Here is a 15,509-nt window from a genome sequence, read left to right on the forward strand (position 1 = left end):
CAGATGACAGTTAGTCAACGTGTGCATTTAATTTCATTGCTTAACAGCATAACGTGCCTCTAGTGCGGAATGCTATTACATGTAGATGCAGTGAAAACGGTTTATCTAAAGTTCTAAGGTTAAGCTTTTATGAAAGTTACTTTAACGTAAACAAAAACAACTTACAGAAACAGGGTAATGCAGACTTCTTGCACTGCTCTCCTCTACGACTGACTGCTTCCCTCTTCTATAAAATTCTTGTGAAACTGATTTGAAACTAAGTAGTATCACATTTACATTGTACAGGACAGGACATGGTTCCTGTTCTTGCTTTCATTTCTCTTTTTGCGACGGTCAGGACCGACACATGTTACTGATACAACGTTATTCTAAGTTATATAGTTTGATATATCAAACTAGTGACGTTAAATAAACATCAACGAAAAATGAAGACGGCAACACAAAACAATAGATTACCGATCAATTTATTACAAAAATGGAATCACATCTCTTCTAAATGATGCACAAAGTGACAAGTATAAACAGTTCCAAGACATTAATTCTTGAGAACATCAATAATAATAATAATAATAACAAATGCTGGAAGAACATTAAATACAGTACACCCTCTGTTTGGGGTGCAAGAACCAACACACCAGAGAACCAAATCAAGGTGTGTCACCACAGGTGACAAATGATTTGAAACACAGGCCAACACATTTAATTTACCAATGGGACTTTAACATGACCAACAAAGATACATTTTACAATTTGGGCGTTTGACTGCAGCTTAAGCTTGCATGGTGACGTAAGGAACATGCATATTGCGCAGCAGAATAGCAGCAGCACTTTGAGCCATACAGCAGCAATCTAATGTCTGACACACAGATTCGCCTGAGCTCAGGGTTGTAAACAAGCACTGTAACTTTGCAGTATGAAAAACACACATCCCCCAAAAGGCTTTGTAGCACAGAGGGGATTCCCCAGATACAATTGGTCAGATAAGTGGAAAGCACTTGTGGTGAACTGGCTCTTTTAAACTCCTCTTCTTCTCAACAGCATATCATTTATACAATCTCTTACCGTACGTAAGCCAGCCCCCTTTGTAATAAAAGAGGGGCGAACAAAATGATAGTTCAACCATATCTGGTTGAAAGGTCCCAAATGGTACTAGGTTAGTGCAAAATACAAGATGGAGAGGTCAATCTAGGTCATATAGATTGTTTGATATATCTACATATACACACACAGACAGAATGAGCAAGACTCACTCTTGTAATTGCACACAATGTTTGATTGTTGTCGCCACCATTCTGATTGCCGATTAGAAAAACAAACCTTTGACACTGCGACTAATCGCCCTCAAAGTGGCATCAACACCACATAGGTTCATGAAGTGAGAGTGTATTGAGGCTTGGGGGGTCTGAAGACAGGGAGACAGTACAGTACATACGTTTGTGGAACAATCATAGCAACTTCTGCTAGACATGTATTGATGGTTCTCTTTGGCAAAATCTATGGATCATGTTTGAAACCGATTAAAAAGGGAAATAAAAAACAAAACAAAAAAAAACCAGTGAGATAGTCTCATCTTTGTCAGTATGGTGAACAATGAACTGACGATTTATGACAATCAAAAATGTAGCTAGCTTGGTAGAGGCCCTGAATGTGTCCTGTGTGTGTACTACTTAATCTTAAAGCTTAAACTCTCTGGGCTGAGATGTAGCTACTCCAGACTGTTGGCTGTTGCCAGGTGATTAAACCTAGCACTAAGCCTCCTGCCTACCCAACCATAGATACATTCCAGACAGACTTTCACTTCTCAGAAGGAGAACGTATTTAGTCCGACATTGCGTGGTCAAGCAGACCTGATTGGTAGCTTTAGAGAATGCATAGGCAAAAAAACTACTGTAGTCTCATCATGACATATTTCTACTGGCAACGTGACACACTTGGTCTCGCAGTGACTCCTCGAGCCATTCTTAAATTTATTTTAAAACCACAAACATTCCTCTCTTAGAGGCAGTAAAGTCAAAGTGCCTACTAAACTCTTTAATACCATATAAATCTTAACAATTAAATACTTCGTACATTCTTCTGGTACAAGTCTGGTCCATAGAGGGGGGAACGTGGTGAAAGAGAAAATTAAAAACATAATCTTCTCCACTCATCCACGTGATTATAAATGTCATCAATATACTATGATTTGATACATTTTCAAGATTTGTGAAAATAATGTTTAACATTAAGCTCATCTAATTGTCCTCCAAATAAGAGACACTCCCATCCAAAATGCCAGAGTATAATTATACTATTGTACCCTGGTTTGGGATATACTAAGCAAATACACTGTACTCTACCCTTTATAAAGTTCTCATTTCTCCAATCAACTTATCACAGAAATCGATCAATAAAAGTAAAATCAAGTATGTTTGTGAGGTTCTGTGAGTGAGAATGTGAGATCAACTGAGGTATATGGCACCGTAATGGCCTTGTCTTAAAGGGATTTTCTCTCCCCTGAACTTGTTACCCCATGGCTTAAGTCTGAGACTTGAGTGTTTCTTGTGCAATCCCCCTCTCCCACCGTGGCAGTTCAATATGCAATGCAGTTGTCTAGTGCACACAGTATAGTAGCGTCTTTGTGTGGCAAGGCTGGGGCCACAGCTCTCTGTAGCAGTGCTCATTTCCCCCTCTCAGATCTACTCCCTCAACACAGTGCAGCAGCGGCTCAGAGACTGTTAAGGGGGAGGAGAGGTACTGTTCCAGCCCTCAGACCACATAGCTCTCTCCCTCTGAGGCCAAGGTTGCCCTCCTGGACCTGGGGCTGGGGCTGGGGCTGGGGCTGGGTGAGGGGCCTCCGCCTCGCTGGGAGCCTGCATGGAGCTGGGCCGAGGGCCTCCAATCTCTGCTGGAGGGGGCCCTGGAGGATCTGTCCCCGGCTGAGGAAGGACCTCTGGGAGTGGAAGCCTTGGCTAGGTCTAGGTGTCCACTGGGTTCAATGATGGTGTTGATGACTGGGGAGTGAGAGATACATTCATCAGAGGTAAATACAGCAGAAATACTGAGGAAAAAGGTAAATTGAAAAATTACTTGTTTACACTGAGTGTTCACTCAGCCATAGTGACAAACGCGGGCGTGACTAACCTTCTAGCTGTCTCTGAACTCTTCGCAGCTCCATCAGGATAGATGCAATTTCCTGAAAAAAAACACAGGCATATTACACATCATTAATAATCACTATACACTTGGTCCCAGAAGTCTGCAAAAAAAAAACTTGAGGATATACCAACCTTGTTAGAAGTTTTAAAGACTGGGATATCATCTTCTGCACTGATCTTTGCTTCAATGTCCTCCCAAACATGCATCTTGTTGTGGAATAGTACCCTGTGTGAACAAAAAAAAACAACCCTAGTGTTCATATCAAATGAGACATTTCTAAACCTCATTGCCCACATCGCTGAAGGGGAGATTTGTAGTCCGGCACATACGCTAGCTGCAGTATGTTCCCAACACAACACAGTCCAGTCCGCCACAGCCCATTAGCCATACCATTAGCCAGACTGTGCCCACTCACTCAGACAGTCACGCATAGTTACAGAGATCACAGACTCACACCGCCCACGTATTAGAGAGAATTACTGAACATGGTGCGGCGAATTACACAGGAGAACGGACAGAAATCAGTCTCGTGAACACGTACGACTGCTTACTTTATTTTATCAGCTAGCCGCTCTGTGTTCTCTCGAATCACCAAGGAGATCTGGGACACTGGATCCAGCATCTGGTTGTCCACCCCTACCTGGGGAGAGGTAACACAGTCAGGCATATATTGAGAGAGTTCTCCATTCAGAAACAAGGCTGAACACATTTGTGACTCAAAGATACTATTTCTATGTCTATTGTGATCAAGGCCTTCATAACAGGCGGAAACAGAGTAAATTACGGTGTAGTCTAACCTCCTCCCTGTTCCGTCCTCGGGGTTGAGGGTTCTGTTCTGGGTGATTCGTGCTCTGGTCAGGTTCTCTGGCTGTAGCTGGACTTGGTGGAACTCTCTGGTAGTTCAGACCGGCCTCAGGAATGCGCTGGACCAACTGCAGCACAACAGGAGCCAAGGCATTAGTCTCAATGGATATGAGCCAATCATAACTCATATGGAAACAGAGGTCAAGATGGATGCCATGAAAAACACCCCCCCCCCCCCCATCAATGAAAGTGGAACGTTCCGCATTGGCCAGTTCTACAGGACTAGTGAGAGTGACCCATTCATAAACAGATGCTAGACAGGGTGGGAAGAAGGCAGGATAGTCATGGGATGTTATATGAGCATGTGTTGAGGTGGCTGAGCAGCCAGAGGGGGAGGCGGTGCTGTCTGTTAGCATGGAAATAATGATAAGATGATCGAACAGGGAGACAGAGAGGCAGCTCTTGGACTGGAAGACCATACAGCGTTAGTGCCTGTAAAGCCACACCCATAGTTACAGCCAGTGGAAACCTGTAAAGATGTACTGTAGGCAAGTATTGTGTGCAATAAAATATGTTGTGAGAAAGGTGCCCAATAATAATCCCCACATCATTATTACCTTATTATTACCTTATTATAACCTTATTATACCTTATACTATTATACTGTATGTTTGTTGAAGACATTGTGACTGACATACCTCCTCGTGGGCAACAATGGTAGAGGCAGCTGTGGTGGCCTCCACCCCAGAGGAGCTCTGAGGGTCAGCATCACCAGCCACATCGTGGATTTCCTTGGCCAGGATGGCCAGATCTTTAGCCAGGTCCTGACTCAGCCTGTCAGGGAAGAACAGAGAGTTGGAGACAAGTCTTCTCTCACTTTCTCTTCTGAATACCGTGATTACTTCGTTCCCTTCACTATTCGCGTGACCTCGTCACAGCAGATAAAACAAGGACATGGCTGTACTTGTGGCCAACGAAACCATAGAGAATCTCCCTACATTACCTGTACCTTGCTATCTCTGCGCTGTGGGAGGTCCAGTTCTGGAAGGCCTCCCCCTCATGGCTCTCCTCCTCGGAGTCTCTTGCGCGGGGTTTGGGGCGCAAGGGGGTGAGGGGCTGGGTGCGGGCCTGGGTGCGGGGGCTCTGGGAGGCTGAGGGAGTGTGGGAGCGTTTGTGTTTAGGGGTGCTCTGGTTGGAGTCGTACTCCTCATCTGAGGTGGAGGTGTAGTCAGAGCCTTTCTGACGTCTCCTGGAGCCTTAGCCCGTGAATTGGTTTGAAGGACGTTTGGGAGGTTAGGAGAAGGTTGAGGAAAGTAGGTAAAAGAAGAGAGAGAGAGAGGAAACCGCAAAAAAACAAAACAAGAACACCACCACATTATCCAAGAACACCAAAATATACCCAAGAACAGTGCATAGAAGACACTTACTGTGGGAGTGCTCATTCAGATGGCAAATGGTACAAATGCTGTTATTCTTCAAGTTCTCTGATTCAAAAACATTTCCAAACTAAATGAGCACTCAATTCATAGCATAGTCAAATACAGAGAAATAAAACCATGTGTGGTTGAGGACCATAGAAACCGTAGAAATTTAGTAATAAGCCTATATCTGAACACAATATTCTCACAAAATTGTTGTAAATATAAACATTTAATGTTTATGAGAACATTGTGCAGATAATAAAACATTTAACCAGAGGTATTTTAGGGTAAATGACAATTGCATTGTTAACATTTGTATTGTTAGTGGAAGCCCTTAAAGTCAAATATCAGTCACCAAATGCTGTTCTAAAATATTATTACCAGGAAAATGGCTCTTGAGACAAGTGGCTCCTGAAGAAGAGAACCAAGGCTTACACCTTCATAATAAGTTAGCTGAATGAAGGGTTCCATTTTCTCAAACTCACTCAAACCAATTCATCCTTACGAGTTGGAATGTTCTCCTTTTCAGGCATCTCGATTGTACTGTACTTCTTCCAAATTGATCCAAAAAAGGACACGTTTCATACACATTTTTTAAAGATATGCATACCAATGACAGTTTTACCTTTGCACCTTTTTTTTTTTTTTACACCTGTAATAATTACTTTACCTGTCAATTCAAAAGACAGCAAAAGGAAACATTTAATAACATAGGGGCTAAAGGGGAGACTGATGTGTGTTTGTGTCACTCACTGGCTGTGCTGGTGGCATACTTGGCACTGCTGGAACGGCCACGGATGATTGGCTTGCTGGGGGCTCCGGAAACCCTCTGCAGTGCAGGCTTGGGCACCGGAACAGACGCCTTGCGGACGTAGCTGCTGCTGGACTCCGTGCTCCGGTTGGAAAAGCCTGTGGTCCTGCCTACTGGAACGGAGGAGGACTCTGTGTCGCTGGGCGTGTTGAACGAGCTGGTCCTCTTGCGGGGCAGAGCCAGCAGATCCAGCCTGGAGGGCTTCCTGCTTTCCTGGGCGGCCTTGGCCTCCTGAGATGTCCTGTCCGTCTCCGTGCCCTCGTTGTCGGACGCATCGCCCAGGCGAGCCCGGCGCAGCATGGAGGCTCTCGTGGGCCTCGGAGCTGACAGGCTGTTGGAGCGACTCAGGGCTTGGTACACCGTACCCTTGGAGGACCCCTTGGAGTCCTCTTTCTGAAGGGGGACGGTGTACTTCCTGCGTGAAGCCGGGCGAGAGCCGGACTCCTGGTCTGAGGAGATGCTGTCAGGCCAGTAGGGCAGGCCGGAGCTCTGAGGGTCATCGCTGAGGTCCGTAGAGCCGTGTTTCCCCACACTGCGTCTCAGCCCCACTAGTTTCCTGCCCGAGTCAGCCTTGACACCGCTGCTGCTCTCCGCACCCTGGAAGCGGCGCTTCTCTGACAGGCGCTCATAGGCAGACGGCTGGCGATTCGACTCCTGGCTGACCGAGCTGGCCGAGGACCTCTCCCTCCGTAGGCCGCTTGTGATGGCGGGCTTCCCATGTGCGGTGTTGGGAGCGGTCTTGCTGCTGCGCAGGCTGACAGTACTAGACGTGTCCACGTCAGACTCCCCAGACAGTGAGTCCTCCGCGGGGCGGGGAGGGATGTTCGGCTGCTGGGCCTGGATCTTGGCCTCCAGAGCGGCCAGAACGTCCTCTGTGTCCTTGAGGTAGGAGTGGGTGTCCTGGCTGCACGCTCTTCGGTAGGCCTTGGCAGCGTCTGGGTCTTTCACGGTGGGCTGGCTGGAGATGTGTGGGAGCCTGGCATCGCTGGAACGATCCTTGGTGAAGCTCTCCTGCCTGACCAAGGAAACGGAGATCTCCTTGGGCTGGGGGCTGTCTCTGTCCTGGTAGTCCAGGTTGGGGGCTGAGGCGGTGGGTTTGACGGTCTTCGGGGAGTCCTGTCCAGCCTTCTGTTTGGTCAGAGTGGCTGTAGAGAAGGCCTTAGGCAGAGGTGGCTGTTTTCTTTCAGTCTTGGGCGTATTGGGTATTGATCCCTGTTTAGACACACTTTCCTCAGAGCCAATGTAGAAGGACGTAGACTTGGCTGGGAGTCTGGGCTTCTCCTCCTCTTTTCTCTGAGCCAGGCTTCTCTCCGGCCTCTCTGAGAAGGGCTTCCTTCTCTGCTCCACGATGGAGCCGTCGTCTGATTTGCTGGCATCACTCAGGCTGTCCGGTTCCACATCATCGTGCACAGACAGCCTGTGGAGGTCTTCCTGTGGGCAGGGCACTCCTGAGCTCCTCTCTGTGAACTCATAGGCCGTGTAAGGGTCTTGCTGGATGTAAATGCTGGGAGTCGGAGTCTCACTCTTCTCCCCGGGTGGTACTTGTGGAAGAATCCGGCGTGTTCGGGAACCCTGGCCTTCCCAGTCCGGCTGATGGCCAATTCTCCCACTCACTGAATGAAAAAAAAAAATGAAAAAAAAAGGATGCATTTTAAATCATGCACATAATCAGGATAACTTATTTCAAATTGAGTGCAGTCACATCAGGTGGCTCACCTCCCCCGGACAGGTCCATCTGTGAGTGGATGCCATACAGGCCCGAGGCTGGGCCAGAGTCTGTGTAGCTGTCTGCCAGACTAGCCCAGCGAGACACCCACTTAGGACCCCCCGGCTGAACCTGTATGGGGGAACAAAACAGGTATCAAAAATGGCTCGACTTGAGTTAGCGAAGACAAAATTTATCTTCGTTTTATTTTAGTTTAGTTTAGTTTTAGTTTTATTTTATTTTGAAGGAATCACAGTTGATGATGATGATGAGGACACATTTGTTGCTAAGAAGGCTGGGACATTGTTCACATGTCAATACACATTTTTTTAACCATGATAATCAATGACTATTCTAAAAAGACAGCAAAACATCCCAAATTCAGCACACCCGTTTCTGCCCCTTGGGGACATGTCACCACAAGAGCACGCTGAAACAGATTGAAGACAAAAGGGCGAGACAAACAATCCCCAGAAACCAACACAGAGACAAACAATAGAAGAAAACAAACAACAGATCTGAGAAGGAGATGAGAAACACCGCGAATGAAGAGACACCAAAACATGCAGATTTGTGCTTCCCAAAACAGACAGCTTATTGACCCAGCATATTCATTGATTAACTTATCAATTAACTGATTGCTTGATTGATTGATTGCATTAGTTCTGGTCCCAGTGCATTTTATTAGGGGGTTATTACCCCACACTGAGCCATACTGGGGCTTGTTTACCTGTACCAGACTCTCGCCCCGTGCTGGAGCTGGCCTTAGATCCCCAGACCTACTCTCACTATGCTGCTCCCTGGTCTGAGCAACAGCAAGCCTATATGCAGCTACAGCTGTTGTTGTTGTGGTTGTTGCTGCTGCTGCTGATGCAGCAGTAAGGCTGGGCTGCTCTGGAGACTCAACAACACCAAACACCTGTCAGGAACAAAGCATGCGTGAGTGGTGGTCACATGGTGTGTTCAGTGATGGAGCAGCTGGAGGAGCTGGTATGCTCGTTCCTCTCTCCTGTGAGACTCGAGGGACTTGTGTCAGGTAACAGGACTCGTCATGGAGGGCAAGGCTATGTAATGGTGAAAGCATAGCCAACGTGAGATTAAAAACTCAAAACCAGATGACGGAAGATTGCATGAGCTTTTTTTTTTTTTTTTTTTTCCAAGAATGAAAGAGAGGCAAAAGAGGAGACTTGCCTGATTTATCTTGCTGCGTGCCTCCTCCACCTCCTTATCCTGGGCTTCTCCCTCAATGGTGTAGGTACCTGCGTCACTCAGAGTGTCCTCCTCCTGGCCTCTGGGGCTGTTGGCCTCCAAGCTGCCAGCTGCCATGGGCATCAGAGGGGCCTTCAGAGGCACAGGCTGATCGATAGGAGAGGAGGTCTGGGTCATGTACGGGACAGGGGGCTGAGCCGTACTGGGTGGGGTCTGGTGGGAGTGGTTGGCTGTCACTGCCACTGCCGGTTGGGGGCTGGGTGGAGGCGGTGACACAGATGTAGTCTTCTCCCAGGTTGATGCAATACTCTGGACTCTGGACTCCCTCAGGAACTCAGCAGTGAAGTCCTGGGCTAGTTTGGACCTGCGGCCCATGCTAGCGTAGGGCCTGACCGAGACAGAGGGGGAGGAGGAGCGGGAGGAGAAGCCTGTGCTGATGCGGGCCTCTGTCTTCTCCCGCCGTAGGGAACCAGCCCTCTGGGGGCCTGTCGAACTGGGGCCCTTCAGGGGGACGGTGTACTGCTGGGTGGGGGTGCTGGGGCCCAGAGACGGGGCTTGCCTCTCCCCAGCCTGGGACACCAGGCCCTTCCTCGTCTCAGGCCTGCTCTTGAAGGCCGACGCGTCGGGCTGGACCATGTTGTTGGTGAAGGACTGGGAACGAATCTTGCGCGGGTTGTCGTCAAAGAACTCGATGACGAAGGCCTGTTGGGGGTCTGTTTTGACCTGGCTAGGGGGAGGGGAGTGCGAGTCTGGAGGGGAGGAGGACAGAGGCTCCTCAGAGTCAGGGGGGGTGAATGGTCGCGGGGGGGAAAGCTGAGGGGGTGAGGCCCATTGCGGTGGAAGACCGGCCCGGGGTGCAACTGGTGGTCGTGTTTGGCTAACGTGCTTCCCATTGACGACGGGATCCTCCGAGTCGCTTTGGGTCCCATCTTCATGATGGTGGTCTAGTAATACAATAAGAAGTCAGTTAGCTTGAACACCTTACAGGCAGTAATAGCTTGAATGCCTCACAGGCAGTAACATCAGTGTCTAGAGCGGTATGCATGTCACTCACCTTTGGTGTCCTTATTGTGAATGGGCAGGTCACTCTTGGTTCTATACATATCCTCAGTCTCTGACCTCCTACTCATCATGCTCAAGTCGGTCTGGACCAGCCAATCGGCAACCTTGCTCTCCACTGACATCACCTCAGTGGGCGCGGCGACCTTCTCCTTGGCCGGGAGCTTGCGCTGGCGGAAAGAGAACTTGGTCACGTGGTCCTTGATCTTCATCTTGCCCGGCGTGCATTCGTCGAACTCGATGGTGAAGGAGGCGTGGCTCTGCACCACGGGGGTTGTGGAGGTGGAGTTGGGGGCGGGGGATGAGGGGACAGCGGGGGGGTTGGTATCCTTAGTGGGAACCTCGTGGAGCTCCGTCTCCGGGTTTTTGAGCCGCTGCTGCTCCTTGGTGGGGATCTCAAAGTAGCTGGGCTCCCGGTTGAGGGAGTAGATGGACTTGCCCTGGTCGTCCACGGAGCCGTTGACCTCGTGCCTGGCGCCTTCCTTGGTGTTCTCTGTTAGCGAAACAGTACAAAAGACAGTCCTGAAGTTAGATACATACATACACTGCAGGCACTCATGGACTTCATTCAATTAAACGGAATTCATTAAAGTTGATATATTGCACTCATCCCTGTAAGGGTATTTCACACTGAGCTCTTATTCAAACAATCATATTACAATGGAGTTAACAACCATCACTCCACAAGTCAGTGAAAATAATCACAGAGGAGAGAATTGAAAACACTCAGCTGTCACCGACTGCCAAGTCCTCCCTCTAAATCTGGAGCCACAAATAACAAGATGGCTCCAGTGGCTAGACTTAGCAAACAAACAAACAAACAACCTCATCAGCCAATCGATGGGCGCCAGCTGGAGGTGGACATAATATCACTTTGGGAGTTTCGGAGTCCAAAAGAGGATGGCTGAGAGGTAATCTGTTCCAGGCTGGGCAGCATGAGGCAAACAATCACCCTTCCCCTGCTCTGGAGCTTAGGGGGTAATCCATCACGAGGCTCTGCCCGCTGGCCTGGCATGGTTCACACTCCACCACTGGCTGACCCTTATCCCTCAGTGGGAACTAGAGAGCACACCCAGGACTAAACATAATCCATCTTCATCACCCGACAGCACACACAAGGCATCAGACAGTGGGGCCATAACAATGCATGACATTTTTTATGATCAAACACAGGGGTGTCAGCTAACATTTATGACATCACAGAATAGAACTGAAATTCTAAAGTGCCGAGCCTCTCAGAGGGATTGTTAATTGCACTCTCAAGCCGTGCTTAACAAATTAGATGATTGTTGTCAAAGGCGTTTAAAATATATGTTTTAGGGCATTTCTGCTTTATTGGGATAGAGATAGTAGAGATTGACAGGAAGGATGGGTGAGAGAGAGGAGGGATGACATGCAGGATATGTCGATGGCCAGAATCGAACCAGGGACCTTGTGATGATATGGTATGCGCCTTAGTGTGCTACGCCACTGAGCGCCCCCGTCAAAGGCATTTAAGAGCAGTTCAGTAATAGTAGGGTTGTGGTTGCTGACCTGTAGGCTGTTCGCCTGGCTGCTGTCCTTCACCACTCTGTCCCCTATTCTGTGCATCGTCATCCTCCCCCCACCACGAGGGCTGGCCGTATAGAGGAGTGGGCTTGGAGACCGGAACCTCTGCTTGCTCTAGCGGACACAGACAGGGACACAGACAGGCACACAGACAGGCACACAGACAGGGACACAGACAGGGACACAGACAGGGACACAGACAGGGACACAGACAGGGACACAGACAGGGACACAGACAGGGACACAGACAGGGACACAGACAGGGACACAGACAGGCACAAGGAGAGAAGGAGAAAGAGAGAAGTTAGTACGCTGCCAAATTCAACAACATTGTTACTCCCGGTATTTATGCTCTTCACATGGAAGAACTTTGGCACCTGCCTGTGAAGCTTTAAACAGCATAAAGTCTGAATTTTAGACTGTCGGCTGTATCGCGACAGCAGCATTACAAAACAGGCACTTAAATGAAAGAGAATAATACCATGCAGACTTTTTCTTGTATAAATGTTATACTCTTTTAAGAGAACGCTCAACAAATCAAAGTCACACATTCCCAGGCCCCAGAGAAAGCAGGGAGAGGTATCTTGTGTTAACCAACTGAATCCTGTGACACACAAAAAACATAATCCTTATGGGATGAGACAGGATACCTGCTAATCCTAATCTTCAATACAGGAAGAAGGCGTCGGAATGAAACGAGTAATACGGCTTTTCAAAAGAACAACAACAGTTACAAGGTTACCAGTGACTCATACCACAGCACTGGGAAAACTAGAGAAACACAAACACTAATTAAAACACTGTGGGTGGTCACACTCGCTACGAGACTTCCTTATAGAACACAGCATAACCCTAACCCTAATCATCCCTGATCCATAGGATTCTGTTTTCATCCCTCGGCTGAGCAATATGGACAGCCCACCAATCATCCCCACTGCTCTGATGACGCTGAACAGCTGGCCGTCCCTGTGGAGGTATACAGTGTGGTATAAATCAGATAATCCACATGCCTCTTGTCTGTCTGGAAGCCAAACAGGAACGTTGGGGCTAAGACCGGGGCTAGCACAGGCAGCACCAGAGCCCCAAACTGCTGTTGCCCGGGACACACAATAAGACATCAACAGAGAGAGAGGCGGGGAGGAACTGGAGAGAAGCAGGACGTCACTGCTGTAATTCCATTGGGCTTACTCAACGCTTCATTCTCAGCTAAGGCAAATGCAGGATGTATCACGGCCTAAAATGGCTCCCTGCGTACACACTCTCTAGCTCTGTGCTCACCCCGTTATAAAGTTGTCTAGGTTAGCATTCAGATGCTAATGAAAGACCTGACAGGGGAAAAAAATAAAAAAAATAGCCATGAATGCAGAGCTTTTCTTCAAGCAGTGGAAACCACACAGCAGAGAGACAGACATGCCTCAACGGTTCTAAATTAATCTCTATGGTGGAAACACTGAGTGGGCCTGGGCCCTGTCAGGATGGACTGGGCTGGACTGAGTCACACCCAGGCCTGCGTTGACAGAGCCAGCAGCCTGCCTTACAGCCTTACGGACCAACAGCGGCATGTGACAACAGACTACACACCCTGCGCTGGCCTGCAGGAAAAACAGATAAAATATCCTGCTCTCAGCTCTCAAAGTGACAGGATTGCAGAGCCAAAATGGCATGTGAGGGGGGGCGAGGTCGGGGGGGGGTGGGGGAGACTGTCACTGTGATCGTCAGTCCGGCTGCATGTAAGGAAAGACTCATTCGTTCAGTCAGCAGCAACATTAACCTATGAGGTGGATGTCATGGTCAGCGAGTGGGAGTGAGTGGCGGGGGGTTAATGTGTCCACATACACTGAACTGACTGCGCGTGACTGGAGGTCGCCAATACATTACTGAGGTCAGACGCGTCATGATGACCTCGTGACTCCCCGCAGTTAAGCTGTTAAAGTGATGGACTGGCAAGGCTTCAAAAGGTCTACACCTGCCTGGCCTGCTCGGATGAGCAGGATTATCCAGCGCTGGATCAGATGGGTCAAAAGGTTTACTCTACAATTGTACAGGTTCAGCCAGGTTACAGCAAACAGAGCTAGAGGACAGAACTCCATACCTCGGTGCTCACAGCAGAAAGAGACTGTCCTGCGTGATCAGGAAGCAGCATTACTGTAGCTATAGGCTTGACTTATTGTAGGGCTATTTCCTGGTTAGGTCACATGGTGGTAGTGGACACAGAAGAGTGGGAGAGAAACAGTGTGGATGAACTTCACTCAGACTCGGCTCTCTAGGCCGTGGAAAGGCTCGCCGGTTCTGAGAAGGTTCGCTAGTTGTGTGTGCCGACTGTGAACCGACACCAGGACCAGCCCAGAACCAGAACTAGGTTCGAGTTGGTGGAAAGGGGGTATCAGAGCCCCCAGCTCTAGACCTCCTATTTTCCCCAGTGCGAATTATATGTATCATACTGTTAGAGGCACTGGACACATCTCAATACAATGTGAAATGTACTAAAAAGGTGACTATCACGGTGAGGATGTCACAAGGGGAACAGGACAGAGGAACACCACACAGTCACCGCTGTGTGACAGCAAATCCACAATACTTAGCCACAAGACTGACAGTGCCAACTTGGCACCAAAGCCAGACAGTCACACCTTGCTAATCCTCCCCCTTTGCGCACGTGGGCGGCACCTGCTGCAAGGATCAACCCTCCTCCCCTGGTCTGGTCTGGTCTGGTCTGTCCAGAGGCCTGGCAGGCAGAGATAAGGCACTATCTGACCCAGCTCTGCTCTCACACTACCTCTGCTCAGCACAGCAGGCTCACCCTCACCTTTCCAGCTCTGGGGGTGGAAGTGACGTCACACTTGCGCTGCTGCTCAGCTGAGGCTATAGGATTGGACCTCTGACCTCACGCTAAGGGAGCACTTGATTAAGAAAAGAGCCGTGTCCACCTCGTCAAGACATCTCACAAAGGCATCCATTTCCCGCAACTCATGGTTTAAGCCTCAGCAGCCGTATTCCATTATCAGATGTATCCCTTTTGATGAAGACTTGCCAGGGGGTATTCTGACTTACCTGTGAGGGCTTTGCGCTCTGCCTTCACCAGTTTGGAGCGTGAGGACTCTGGGTCCCTGTTCTTCTCCTCCGCATGCTGCTGCTGCTGCTGCTGCTTCTCTCTCTTCCTGGCCTCCAGCGCCTTCATACTCATCTGCAGCTGGCTGGTGTACTTCTCATGCTGACGTAGACACGGGAGGGGAGGGAAAAGCAGGATGTGTGAGAAACTACGCTAACTACCTTACAATCCCTCACAGGAAATGTGGGGGAAAAAACAAGAAACACTACCTTAGAATCACTCACATTCACATTTAACGGTGCACACACGCACGGTGGAGTGAAAAAAAACTTACTTTAAGGGCTTCCTCTGGGACCTTGTGTTGACTCCTCTCCAGGATGTACACATGAGAGTGTGAGAGAGGGAGTCAAGGCACGTAAATGGAGTCACTGGGTTTACTGTAACATGTCATTCATATCCGCCATCTTGGATAATATGCTGTACGGCGTGCATGTCCTTGAAGAGCGAAAAACTCTCTCTGAGAATTGATACGCCGCCACTACTAAGCAGCTTTCCCCTAGTTATCTAAACAGAATTTCACCATTCATGTTTTCCAGCTCAGAGGTTCAAGGGTGCAAGAGATTTTCTATCCAGAGTCGATTATAATCCAAAACCCCTGACTCAGAACCACAGGGAATTAGCATTCTGGACGGGTTTAGTACACAAACCACGAAGGGGGAAGAAAATGTTTGTTTCAAATTGCTTTCTTCCAGTGACTCGAGAGCA

At 48.7% G+C, this 15,509-nt stretch overlaps 1 protein-coding gene across 1 annotated transcript; it reads right to left on the reverse strand.

Annotated features, from left to right (window-relative positions):
- Nucleotides 1-454: 454 nt before the first annotated feature.
- cep170ba (centrosomal protein 170Ba) lies at nt 455-15,131 on the reverse strand. Its single transcript, XM_083683087.1, has 15 exons — nt 15,079-15,131; nt 14,747-14,906; nt 11,681-11,809; nt 10,143-10,640; nt 9,071-10,032; nt 8,610-8,798; nt 7,891-8,011; nt 6,117-7,787; nt 4,952-5,198; nt 4,641-4,776; nt 3,936-4,070; nt 3,690-3,778; nt 3,270-3,363; nt 3,124-3,175; nt 455-2,993 (listed from the first exon to the last, which is right to left on the reverse strand). Exons 2-15 carry the CDS (start codon nt 14,877-14,879, stop codon nt 2,749-2,751), a joined length of 4,701 nt encoding a protein of 1,566 aa, XP_083539213.1. The 5' UTR covers nt 14,880-14,906; nt 15,079-15,131; the 3' UTR covers nt 455-2,748.
- Between the last annotated feature and the right edge of the window lie 378 nt (nt 15,132-15,509).

Source organism: Argentina silus (genome assembly GCF_951799395.1).
Source record: "Argentina silus genome assembly, chromosome: 13".
NCBI classification, from domain to species: domain Eukaryota; kingdom Metazoa; phylum Chordata; class Actinopteri; order Argentiniformes; family Argentinidae; genus Argentina; species Argentina silus.

Coding starts and splice junctions, on each gene's coding strand:
- cep170ba (XM_083683087.1), bottom strand. CDS start 14,879: ATGAGTATGAAGGCGCTGGAGGCCAGGAAGAGAGAGAAGCAGCAGCAG. Junction 10,033..10,142: donor TCACAATAAGGACACCAAAG/GTGAGTGACATG, acceptor TTGTATTACTAG/ACCACCATCATGAAGATGGG. Junction 3,779..3,935: donor GAGGACGGAACAGGGAGGAG/GTTAGACTACAC, acceptor ACCTCTCCCCAG/GTAGGGGTGGACAACCAGAT.